At 35.8% G+C, this 13,037-nt stretch overlaps 1 protein-coding gene across 4 annotated transcripts in view; it reads left to right on the top strand.

Moving 5' to 3' along the window:
* Positions 1-10,274, top strand: part of LOC106883901 (coatomer subunit zeta-1) — a 69,812-nt gene extending 59,538 nt beyond the window's left edge. For all 4 annotated transcript variants that reach the window (XM_089364460.1, XM_089364459.1, XM_089364458.1 and 1 more), the window contains one exon: positions 9,987-10,274. In XM_089364460.1, the coding sequence (XP_089220586.1) occupies positions 9,987-10,034 (48 nt within the window). In that variant the 3' untranslated portion in view covers positions 10,035-10,274. The remainder of the gene's footprint in view (positions 1-9,986) is intronic.
* The last annotated feature ends 2,763 nt before the right edge of the window (positions 10,275-13,037 follow it).

Raw genomic sequence — 13,037 nt, 5'->3', positions numbered from 1 at the left:
ACACCCGGTGAAGTTGTTGAGAAATGTATATGCATCTGCTTGTGTATTTGTGTGTGTGTGTGTGTGAGAGAGATATGGTTGGGTGGTTGGGTGTGTGTGTGTGTATGCATATATATATATATGGATATGGCTTTTAGAGGGATAATTTTTATTTTAAGGGTAATGTTTATAGTAAATCGAAAGGCGTGAAGCTGCTGCATGGCTCAACCCATATGCAGAGAATGGTAGTTGCTGCAACGGCCTGTACGCGTTGGTCTCAGTCCAATATTTGCCGAAGGCTGACCGTATTGTCCGGGAATGGGTGAGGGGCAGTGTTGAGCGTGTGTGTTTGAGCAAAAGCATATATTGGCTCCAGTTCTCTGAAGCTTCTAGATTTAATGTGTGTTATAAATGGATTGGCTACTTGTTTCTTGGGAATTGGTCAAGTGATGAAGAACCTTCTGATGAGACCATAATAATGGTTGAAAATTATGTGAGGCTGTTTGTCATTTTTTTTTTTGCCAGTCTATGGAAAAATAGGTAAAATCGACATGTTTGTGTCTGCTATGTAAGTTTATATGTGTGTGTATGTGTATGCTTATGCACACGTGTGTCTTTTGTGAATGATTACTGGGGTAATATTTGTGTGGCAGACATTGAATTATCTCTGTGTTGCAAGGGTGGCGTTTTTTGTACAATTGCTGTATTGTTACTCTTGTATGTTGTTTTAGTTCCTCTGGTATGTTGTTTTAGTTCCTCAAATGTGTTATGCCATTGCCACAGTTCTCTTAGATCTATCCCACAGACGTATTATTTCTGTGCCACATATCTATTACATGTAGTGTTAGTGATAGTCTGCCGGTTTTGTTCTCTGAACACCAAATCATTATCCTTGTCCTCAGATATTCAGTGCATAGCTTAAAGGTTTTTGCTTTCCCTAGAAGACATGCTTTCTGAAGTGTTACAAAGTTTACTGCTATTCTGATCATAAAAAGCCATTTGGTGATATTCTCAGATATTGTAACAAGTGATCCTATTTTAATAGGAATTACTATTATATCTCTGTGGATCCAAAGCCTTTTTAATTCTTCACTTTAGGTCCCGGTGTTTATCGATCTTGTTTTCTTTCTCTTTCATTCTGTTGTTGAAAGAGTAGGTTGCATTGGTTACCTTACAACTTCTAGCATCTTTCTCTGGTGCAACAATATGTGATCTTGACAGTTCCAGTTCTTTGTCTGGATTTTCATATCCCATAAAGTTTTCACTTTATTTTTGACAACTTTCTCTGGTCTGTGTTCATGGCATTTTTCTGGATATTCTCTGCTGGTGCCACCCCGCCTCCTAGCCGCATTCAGTACACTGTGTAACGTGGTTGGCATTAAGAAAGGCGTCCAGCCATAGGAACCATGCCAAAGCGACGACACTGGAGCTCACAGGAGCAAGAGGCAGTGTTTTGGCTTGGTGGATCCTTTCAAAAAGGACCAGCCAATGTCAGCATGGGAAGTAGATGTGAAAATGATGATATATATATATATATATACACACACACACACACACACATATATATAATCATTGTGTGTATGTATTTATAGATTAAAGTAAAAATGAAAAAGCAAAACTATTGGCATCACTTAAAAAAGACATTTAATTTAGATAGAGAATATGTACGTATGTAAAAACATACATGTGTGTGTGTGTGTGTGTGTGTGTGTGCTTATATATATATATATATATATATATATATATATATATATATATATATATATATATATATACACACACATACACACACACAGACACATGAACGGATGTGTGTGTATATAACTCAGAACACCTTGTGTTCATAAAAGCATTGTCTTTTTGATAACATTGTTTTCTCTGTGATTAAGCCAGTATCACTTGTCTTAATTTTTTTACTTTGTGTCTAGCATGTTGTTTTGATTCTTTTTTTTTATATAATTATTTGATGTACTTTTTGTGGTTTTATTCGGTTTTTCACTTTCTGTCTATCAATTTCACTTGTAATTAAAGAAACTTTTTCTTTATTTTTTTTTATACTTCATGAATTTTCTTACCTTTTTTCTTTTATTTTTTGTTACAATATAGTCATAACTTTGGTTGTTTGATTTTATTTCTTTTCAGATGATATCCAGTCTCTCCCCCCCCCCTCCTCGCTTATACACTTTTCAATAATGTTGATTTTTATGTTATAATTTTTTCCCATGGGTTTCCCCTTAAAACCTCATTAATACTTTGCTATTGTTTTTCCATTACTATTTCATTTACCTTCTATCGTTTAGAGCCAAATGTTTATATATCTGTGTATATATATGTGTGTGTTGATCTATATATATATATGTATGTGTGTTTGAGCGTATATATATATATCAGTGGCGACTCCAGCACTTGGGCTGTTTGGGCTTAGCCTGAATATAAATTTAGTAAAGTGAACGTGTATTTGCAAGCTGATTTAATTTCTGCCAGCACCGACTTCAAGTATGTAATTGCCGCCAATAACGCGGGCTCCTTTTATTGAACCTGGTCGCAGTTCATTTATTTTCGTTCAGTGTCTGGCAGTCGCCTTAGAGGTGCCCTGTGCCAAAAAATATCATTCTAAGCAGATGTCCTCTCGACATGGTTCACACGCGCCTGATTCAGGCTCAGAAGTTACAGCCCGAGTTGTTATCTATAATCATAAAAATTGAATGTAATTCAAATTCAGTGTTTTCTTGAAACAATAAATTTCTGTAGAGATTAGGATTTAAATTCCAATCTATGAAAAGATTCTATTCTACAATATTCTTAAAGGAACAAAAAATTATCCAGCTACTCGGACCTGGTAGGTGGAAAAGACTAACCGCATATCTTGTACAGGCTATAGTCAGATCGGTGATGTTTGTTGTGCACTCCATACATATTCATGTATGTATGTGTGTATGTATGTGTGTACGTATGTGCATATATATATATATATATATACACACATATAAGTATGTATGTGTGTGTGTATGTGTATATGATTTGCATAGTAAGTGAGGTACTTTATCATCGTTATTCAGTATTTCATCTGCTAGTCACAGCATCATTGTTGTTGAACTTCATTAATCCTGATCAAGCTGACCTGTGATCAAAGATATTCTATCAATGACCATTCTGTTTTTTCCACTCAGACACAGTGTGTATCTAGGACTACATTATCCAATGTGTCCTTTCGCTTTTTAAAAGACAGTAGCATGGTTTTTGAGGGAGATTTAGGTGCTGTTCCTAGCTGATAGAATGACTGTACAAATTTTCCATCTTAGCATGTCTTTTTTATACATACTTTTATCTCTTAGTTTTCTTATTCAGATCAAGCATTAATAATATATATATATATACACATATCCATTTTCTCTGCCTACTATTTTTGGTAGAGTCCTATGGGTATGCCATGTACCACACATTTTAATCACATTTTGTTTTTTAAAAAAGCATACTTTTTGTTTCATTCACTGGTTTTTGAACAATCTCCATTATTTCACATTTATCTTAAAGTACAAAAAACCCCCCCCCAAAATAAAACCCTGTTTCAACACACTCTGAAATGTCTCTATTAAAAGATGTTAATAGTTCAAAGAACAAAGAAGAACTGGCTGATGATTTATCATTGACTTACGCCTACTGAAGACAACTCCAAATTCCTTACTGCGTGACTTAATTGAATTACCTTCAAAATAGAATTTCAGTGAACACACATATACACACACCTACGACTAACATAATTTTCTTTCGGTTGACCATAACTTGTACCACACCTAAATTTTCTCACTGCCTGCCTAACTACCACAATATACAGACAAATCTGTGTTGCTATGCTAACAACCGACTCTCCAATTTGTTTTGACATGGGTTAGGCTTTCCTTATCAAAGGTTATTGTCTTTACCAAGCAGCTACTGGTATTTGTATTGTCATGTATATTTTCGATTCCCTTTGCTTACTGTCACTGGGTGCGACGGCGCCTCTTGCACAGCACATGCACTTCACATTCCATTAACATTGTTCTTTGTTTGTTTCTTTATTACTGATATTATTATTATCATTGAAGGTAGGGGTAGAGAGGGAGGTTCTCCCTTCTAGTGTGTTTATCAAATGGTGGTTGACTGTGGCAAGACTGGTGAGACTGAATGGACCGACTCTGAGCATGCTTTTCTAAGCAGGAGGAAAGAAACTGGAAGAGGGCATGTTTTCCCATGTTTTGAGGATGGCAGAGTAATCTGGGATTTTTGCATGGAGTTTATCCCGAATTGCTCTAAGTGGACTGTCTCTCTATTGGGGATTCTAATTGTTTATTTATTTATTATTTTTTTTCTCTAATTTCTATTATATGCCCTCTGTTATAGCCTTTAATGTGGTGGTATCTCCCTTTGATCAATGTAAACCCCACCTGTTTTTGTATTTTTGTTTTTGTTTTTTTTTGTGTGTGCTGTAACTCGTCCTTCAATATTGTCCTCCATGTCTTGGTCCCTTGTGGCTAATAAAAGAAGTTGTTGTTGTTGTTAAATATTATTATGTCCTTCTCATCTGATGTGTCCTGTGGCAAAAAAAGTAAAGAAAAGTGGTGGCTTTGTGCCAGTTAATTAGAGATTAGAGGTGTAGAAGGACAAGGATAGGTTGTCTTGCTGTAGAGTAGCTACATGGATACTTCAGGTGAGAAAGAAAGGTGGGTGAGTTACTGACTAAAGTGAAGAGAGCGGATGAGTCAGAGATTAAGATAAAGAGAGATTAATAGCAAGAGAGATGGTGGCGAACGGAAAGACACTAACTTTGTTCGTTACATATGCCTACTGAAAAAATTTATTAATTTCATATTATTCTCTATATTGCTTGCTTTATTTGCTTATGGTTTTCCCTTGGATGATGATTAAATCTCCTCTTCACGTTTGTTTGTGGCTCCTTTGATGATTGCATCATAATCCATGTGGTTTGGTCATGGATGGTGCTATATAAATATTTGGTGGGAAATGTCAGGAATAATCACTGGCACATTGTTCTGCATTGCATGCTTCTTTTCTTGCTTATTCAGGTAGGGATGAATGCATTTCCCTTCTGTACATTCAACTCCTCTCAAACAGTGTGGCTGCCACAGGGAATTCTTGCTCTCACTTTTATATATATATCTGTGTGTGTGTGTGTGTGTGTGTGTGTGTGTGTGTGCATATCATCATCATCATCGTTTAACGTCCGCTTTCCATGCTAGCATGGGTTGGACGATTTGACTGAGGACTGGTGAAACCGGATGGCAACACCAGACTCCAATCTGATTTGGCAGAGTTTCTACAGCTGGATGCCCTTCCTAACGCCAACCACTCAGAGAGTGTAGTGGGTGCTTTTACGTGTCACCCACACGAAGGCCAGTCAGGCGGTACTGGCAACGGCCATGCTCAAAATGGTGTATTTTATGTGCCACCCGCACAAGAACCAGTCCAGGGGCATTGGCAACGATCTCGCTTGAAAATCCTATGAAGGCCAATACACATGCACACACAGATATGCATATATTTATGCATAGATGCACAGGTGCGTGCACATGCACACACACTCTCTCTCTCTATCTCTCACTCATATACTTATGTGGTTAACCAAAGTGATTACAATTTTTGAATTAATTTTTATCATCTTGTCTGTCTTACACGTTATTTTTGTATGCGTCAATATACATATTACCTGCATGTATAAAGTGGTATGTAGACATCTTGTATTTTTAATAATTTAATTTTAGAGACTAATGTTATCATTTTACGTCCACTTTTCCATGCTGGCATGGGTTGGATGAGTCATCCGTTTGACTAAGCCAGTAATTATGTGGCGTTTCTAACCTCTTATATGAGTCAAGGACCACATCTCACTTGTACCTTCCAGTTCTGGTATCATTTCTATAGTTCTACGTCTTGCTGCCAGCAACACTAAAGTGTCCTCCCTGCCTATATTGTTTCTGTTTGTTTGTTTGTTCACCAGAATCAGAGAGGGTTGTTTTGTCCCCAACTGGTAAATGGAAGAGTAATGAAAGTAATGGAAAGAGAAGCAGGGTTATAAGACAGCTTCATGAGGATTTTTGGCACAGAAATTGGATGGAAACAGTATGAATGAATGGCATGATAGAAGAACTAGAAGGGAAAAGTGTGTGTGTGTGTGTGTGTGTGTGTGTGTAAGAGAGAGAGAGAGATGAATGTTAGTAATGAGTGATTGAGGAGGGAGTAATGTGAGAGAGTGAATAAAAGGGTACTAATAAGAGAGTAGGTGTGATGAGGAGATAGGGGAGGGAGTAATGAGAGAGTGAGAGTGATGGTTAGTAATAAAGATTGGGCAGTGATTAGAAGGTGATTGAAAATGGATAGATCCAATACAATGCCGTCCTTTGTTACATACCTGTGATGATAGGAGCGAGATAAAGTGATAAGTAGGGAGATGAATTGATAAGGGACAAGGTGAGTGATAGATGAGAGGATAATGAAGAGACGAAGAGTGGTATATGGATATTTAATATGGGCATAAACTCAGCAGAGGCTCTTAATGTAGGTTTTACAGATTCCAATCTCCATCACCAACCTCATCATTTTGGGGTTTGTATCATTTATACTTACATGGGTCAAGCAGGTTCTTTTGAATTCAGTATTTCACCAAAAGTCTTAGCACTTTGTCCTCTTCTTTGTCAGGGTCAATGACTCATGATCAGTTTTCGCTGTTTGTTACATCTTGCTTGGCCACTCTCTTTCACAGGTACCATCCACTTGACACGTTCTTAATTAAATTGGTATCCTCCATGCACATCTCATGCTCACCCCTTCACGGTCTTCTCTGTTTGTACACTCCATACGACTGTTTATATCCAGTTTTACTCTCAGCTCATTTCTGCTCCTTCTTTCATACACATTGAGATTTACACAGGTACACAACATGGAATTTCTATATTTTTCTCTGCGTTTCAAGCATAACTACTTCCCTTATGGCACCAGATCCAGTCTTCTTTTTAGTAAACTATTTTGACCTTGTTAACTTTACTTGATAGTCTGATTCAAGGACGTGATTTGAAAGAGAAATTTGGCTGCTATTTTTTAGTAGGGCAAGAGATCACATAGAGGCCCCCTTGTTGGCTCGTCTCCATAATCAGAATGTAGGAGACATGAAGACGGATCCATTACTGTAGAATGTTATGATAAATCATATTTCTATAGATTTGCTCTAATAAAATATTGTTAGTCCAGTGTTTATTTTACTGCGTGATAAGGTGGAATAAAAAATTGCAATTAGTTTTCACTAACTCTGAATATAATACAGGTTTATGTATAATATGTATGTCTGTATATGTTGTGGTTGTATACTGTACACATATGCATATCTGTCTCTCTGTCTATATTGTATGTATACATACATATTTGTGTGTGTATATAAATATCTATTTTTTCTATATATATGCATTTAGATATGTGCATACATGTGTGTGGGATGTGTGTGTTTATATACATGTGAGTGAGTGTATGGGCAAAAGATAGATACATCAGCAAGAAAAACTGCTGATAAATCAGTTCAAAATCCCAGCGATATATTTTCCTACCTGTGTTACAAAGACACTCCCTCATTACTCTCAGCATTGAAAATGCATTGAGCCAGTTTTTGGGACTTTTGGAAACCTATAACCAACAGACATTTATCCAACATTTCACCTATGAGTATACAATTTCAAAAATAATAGATAGTGCTAGGTAGATTATTAGTTTTCATTGTGAACTGTTGGAGAGGTTTTAATCTGTGTTTCTTCCTGTATTTGCTTTGTGTATAGACTCAAGCGTAACCGTGTGGTTAAAAAGCTCAGATTGCAACCTTACAGGTTTGGAATTCTGTGCCACTGTATGGCACCTTAGCTCAGTGTCTTCTATACTTTTTGGGCTGACCAATTCCTTGTGAGTGAATTTGATAGATGGAAACTATAAGGGAGCCTGTCATGTATATATATATATATATATATATATATATATATATATATATTATAATATTAGGGACAAAATCCAAAATTACAGGTAAAAAACTCAATTAAAATCAATTTATAAAAAATTAAAATTAAATTGAGCCTTATAGATAAAGTATATATAAAATATATAGTTTTAGGGAAAATAACCAAGTTTCAAGAACTCATCGATGAAAATCCACTATCACATATAGAAAAATTAATAATTAAAAGCACAATAAATGAGTATAATATAAAGTAAAGTAAATATCATAAGATAAATATAATATAATATAATATATTATATTTATCTTATGATATTTACTTTACTTTATATTATACTCATTTATTGTGCTTTTAATTATTCATTTTTCTATATGTGATAGTGGATTTTCATCGATGAGTTCTTGAAAATTGGTTATTTTCCCTAAAACTAAATATATATATATATATATATATATATATATATATATATATATATATATAGAGAGAGAGAGAGAGAGAGAGAGGCACAATGGCCCAGTGGTTAGGGCAGCGGACTCGCGGTCGGGGGATCATGGTTTCGGATTCCCAGACCAGGCGTTGTGTATGCTTACTGAGCGAAAACACCTAAAGCTCCACAAGGCTCCGGCAGGGGGTGATTGCAACCCCTGTTGTACTCTTTGACCCCCCCAACTTTCTCTCACTCTTTTTTCCTGTTTCTTAAATAACGCTGCAATGGACTGGCATCCCGTCCAGCTGGGGGGAACAGATACGCCATAGAAACCGGGCCCGTGAGCCTGGCTAGGGTTTAAAAGGGCGAAAAATAAAAATGAATTTTAAAAATGTATATATATATATATATATATATATAGATATATATAAAAATTATAATACAGAGTATCTAAGAGATACCGCCACGCTGAAAAATAGCAGTCAAATTCTGACTCTAAAACCATAATAAATGTCCACATAGTACAAGGAGCGAAGACGAAGACAAAATAAACCAGTAAAAATAACTGGTTTATTTTTTACTGGTTTATTTTGTCTTCGTCTTCGCTCCTTGTACTATGTGGACATTTATTATGGTTTTAGAGTCAGAATTTGACTGCTATTTTTCAGCGTGGCGGTATCTCTTAGATACCCTGTATTATAATTTTAAATAATTATTACCTTTGATGGTTTTTATTCCCATGCTGGCCACTTGATAAGATCAATATTTTAAATATCGATCTTATCCTTATTTATATATATATATATATATATATATATATATATATATATATATAGTTCAGATTTACAGAAAACAAAAGATGAACACAACTGAGGGATCAACAAGTAGATGTATTAGTTTGATGTTTGGGAAGAATGGAAAGGTCTTTGACGTTTTGAGCCTACATTCTTCAACAGAAAGGACTGAGAGGTAAAAAAATGGAGAGATATAATAAATGTGTAGGGACTAACAGTTCACCATGATGAAATAACTGGAAGAAAGAGGCTGAGTAAAAAGGGAGATAATGTGTGTGTGTGTGTGTGGTCATGTTTGTGTTTGTCCCCCACCACTTCTTAACAACTGGTGTTGGTTTGTTTATGTCCTGTAATATAGTGACTCAGCAAAAGAGGCTGATATAATGTGTCAGACTTAGAAAGGAAAAAAATATTTACTGGTGCTGATTTGTTTAATTAAACCCTTTAAGGCAGTGTCGCGGCATGGCTGCAGTCCAATGACTGAAACGAGTAAAAGATAAATAATAAAAGACAGGCATTCTTTGCTAAAAATCAGACACCTGACTTTAGGGTACAGTGTATGCACTTTAATAAGGGATCACCTTCAACCAATAGCAGTAGCAGCATCATGGGGGGGGGGGGGGGTGAATGTAATGAAGGCTTTCTGTAACCTTGAATAATTTGAAATGTGGGTTTTTTGTTTGGAACTGTTGAATTTGAAGTGTTTTATGTTGCACATTATTGAATATTTTGTATGAATTCGTTTGTTTATATTTTGTTTATTTACTTATTATTTTTTTTTTTGTCTGTTTCTTGTAGGTGTTGCAGTCAGCTAAGGAACAAATAAAATGGTCACTTTTGAAATGATGGGGAAGCCTTGCCACTGCCAATAACAGAAAGACAGGCATCATTCTAGAGAATACCATTTCAACAATCGGTTCATACTAAAATATATCGAAACATAATTCAACATGTATTTTTGTTGTTCTTGTTCTCTTTTTCTTGGAGAGATTTATTAAATTCATTTATTTAACTGATGTTTTGGTAGAATATGTTGTCATTAAAAAAAAAAAAATATCTTTGATTTAAAAAATTTTTCAATTGAAATGTTTCTGTTTTTCCTTTTGTAGTTCTTGATATATATTTCAGTTATATTTAACAAACTAGAAAAGCACTCAGAGAGTGCAGCCCTCCGCCAAGCAGCTCATTTCCATCCATATACACACATGCTGGAAATCCCCCAATTTCCCAAACCAACGCCGGCAAAAACATAACCTCCTTGGCGGGGTTAAAAAAAAAAATAACACAGCCATATGATTTTTAAAAAAAAATCCTTTAAAAACAAGAATCATCTGAAGCAGTTATAATACATCAATGACAACAGCAAGCTAGTTTCACAAGGTCTGTCATCAATAGCAGGTGTGAGGTTCGACAGCTTAGCACTTATTAGGGGCAAGGCGCAGATAGATAATCTCACATAAATATTAGGCTTCAAGAAGACATTAATGGTTTTCACTGTTTGTCTGCCCCGCACCAGATGACTGGGCATGATTAAGGAAGATCTCAAGAGTCTCGATGTTACCTTGGCGGATGCAGAGAGGCTGGCATAGGACCGCCAGCGATGGAGGGCACTGGTGGACCTGGTCGTCTCTACGCATGATGACATCTCAGGGACCACAAACCTGGGATGACCCCAGCTTCATCTAGCAAGAGCATGAAGCAAGCAAATTGTTGTTGTTTAGTCCTAGGTCAGCCCTAGTCGAACAAATCAATGACATTCCAGCCATGACTAGCTCATTGATTTTTCAATTATAGTATCTCTAGATCTACATTACCCACCTGATCCTTCCCAACTGTTTTAAAGATGGTTGAATATGATATAAGGAATATTTACTTTTTCTAGCATGTCGAGCGATCACATAGAAACTTTCTTATTAGAGCAATGTTGTTGTTTATTCCCTAAGTCAGAAGACCCATGTGGTTGGAAAGCAAGCTTTTTACTACACAGCCACGACCCCCAAGGGTAATATAGACCCCGGTTTAGGACCACTGGTATAGACAATCCCTCTGACTCATTTTGCTGATGTTATTTAGCGCACTCCCAGATGAGCTGTGAACAAATAAACCTATTATCAAGAAGCATCCCTGTCGCTACCATTTCGTTTTAAGTTCAGCATGGTATCTCAGATTGTGTTCTCAAATGCCTCCCCTTTTTTTTATCCCCAAGACAGCATTGTCTGATTTAAGGGCGATTTGGTTGCTATTTCTAGCAGTTCGAGTGGCCACGTAGAGGCCTCTACTCTCCGTCTCGTTTTTGTTTATTGTTGGTTCAGATTATACACAAGTATCAATGTTCTTAGAATAATAATGTAGTCGCGTTGTATAAATAAATAAAGTATATTATTCTATTTGGCTCAGCCAAATAAATTATTGCTTCTACTTCACAGCTGAATGGTTGACGTTAGAAAGGGTATCCAGCTGTAAAAAAAAAAAAAACCCACGCGCACATATACACACATATATACATAAGAAAAACGCAAAACATATTAGAGCAGAAGAAGAAAAAAAAGCAAACCAAAATAAAACATTCACCTTCATGAAGATTCATGCAACCATCCGACTCATGCAAATGTTGAAAAAGAAAATAACTGTAAAACTGTCAAAATAAAACCCCACCAAAACAAACAAACGAAGAAAAACACAAGTGTTTTATTACATATTTTGTTACTGGTGAAGTCTGAACAGAAGAAAGGTCAAATTCGCTAGCGACGAGCCCAGCCTACAAATTTATTGCCGCATTAAAGTTAAATCATAACTATAAACTAACATCAAACTTACTTCCTCTCTTCCGAGAGGCTGAAGCTTGACTCAATAAGCCACCAGCCAGTAACTTTCTTGAAAATATTATTTTCATATATTGTTAATCTTTAATTTTGAGCAATAAACTTTACTTTGATATTTATCATTCTACCTTTGAACTTGGAGCAGAGGAAAATAGAAAAAGGACTACCTTAACTTGGCAGTAAAATGTTAGTTTAGAAAATAGCTTATCTTTGAAGTGAGGCGATGCAAACCAAGTCTGTTTGATGTTTGTTTGATCTGTGAGTTTGAGTCATAAACTAGACTTTACTACGTACATAATCTCTGACCTTGAATACAAACATACACATATAGACATAACTGGATCTGTGAACACTGATGTCAGAAACATGCAATGTGATATTTTCATTTTAAGTTTCAATGACCAACCAAGGAGAGATATATAAGTTGTCTGCTTGATAAAACATCAGTATCATTTTTGTTGTTGGTTTTGTTTAATTTTGTTATATCAATCAATGCAAGCAGGGACAAGCCTTTTACTGAGATTTTTACTTCTTCACTGAACGATTGAATAGGACGAATAGACTGATAGGAAGATCAAGTTTGTCTCATTTTTTTTTACTCGCATTTTAATAATGCTGTTTATATTGTATAATAGTTGAAAAGTGTTGTGATTGCTGTTGTTGTTATGGAATATTTCTTGGATTTCTTGTGTACAACAGCAGTAGCATTTTAGATATGGAAGAAATACTGTCCAGTTCTATATAATATATTTCGATGATGATGATAAAAGTCTCTATAAAAACGAAATGTGCCCCTACCCCTAGTATAATATGGCAGATTTATTTTTAATTTGATTTAATTTTTTTGGTTTAAATTGTAAACAAAACATCTTTGTTTATGAAATGATATTAGGGGTTCATTCAGAAAATATTTATGACAAACTATACACACACACACACACACACATCACATAGTTCCGGGTTCAGTCCCACTGCGTGGCACCTTGGGCAAGTGCCTTCTACTATAACCTCGGAGGGCCGACCAAAG

The sequence above is a fragment of the Octopus bimaculoides genome, chromosome 16, assembly GCF_046866305.1.
Source record: "Octopus bimaculoides isolate indiv1 chromosome 16, ASM4686630v1, whole genome shotgun sequence".
NCBI classification, from domain to species: domain Eukaryota; kingdom Metazoa; phylum Mollusca; class Cephalopoda; order Octopoda; family Octopodidae; genus Octopus; species Octopus bimaculoides.
This window is presented reverse-complemented; position numbering and strand designations above follow the sequence as displayed.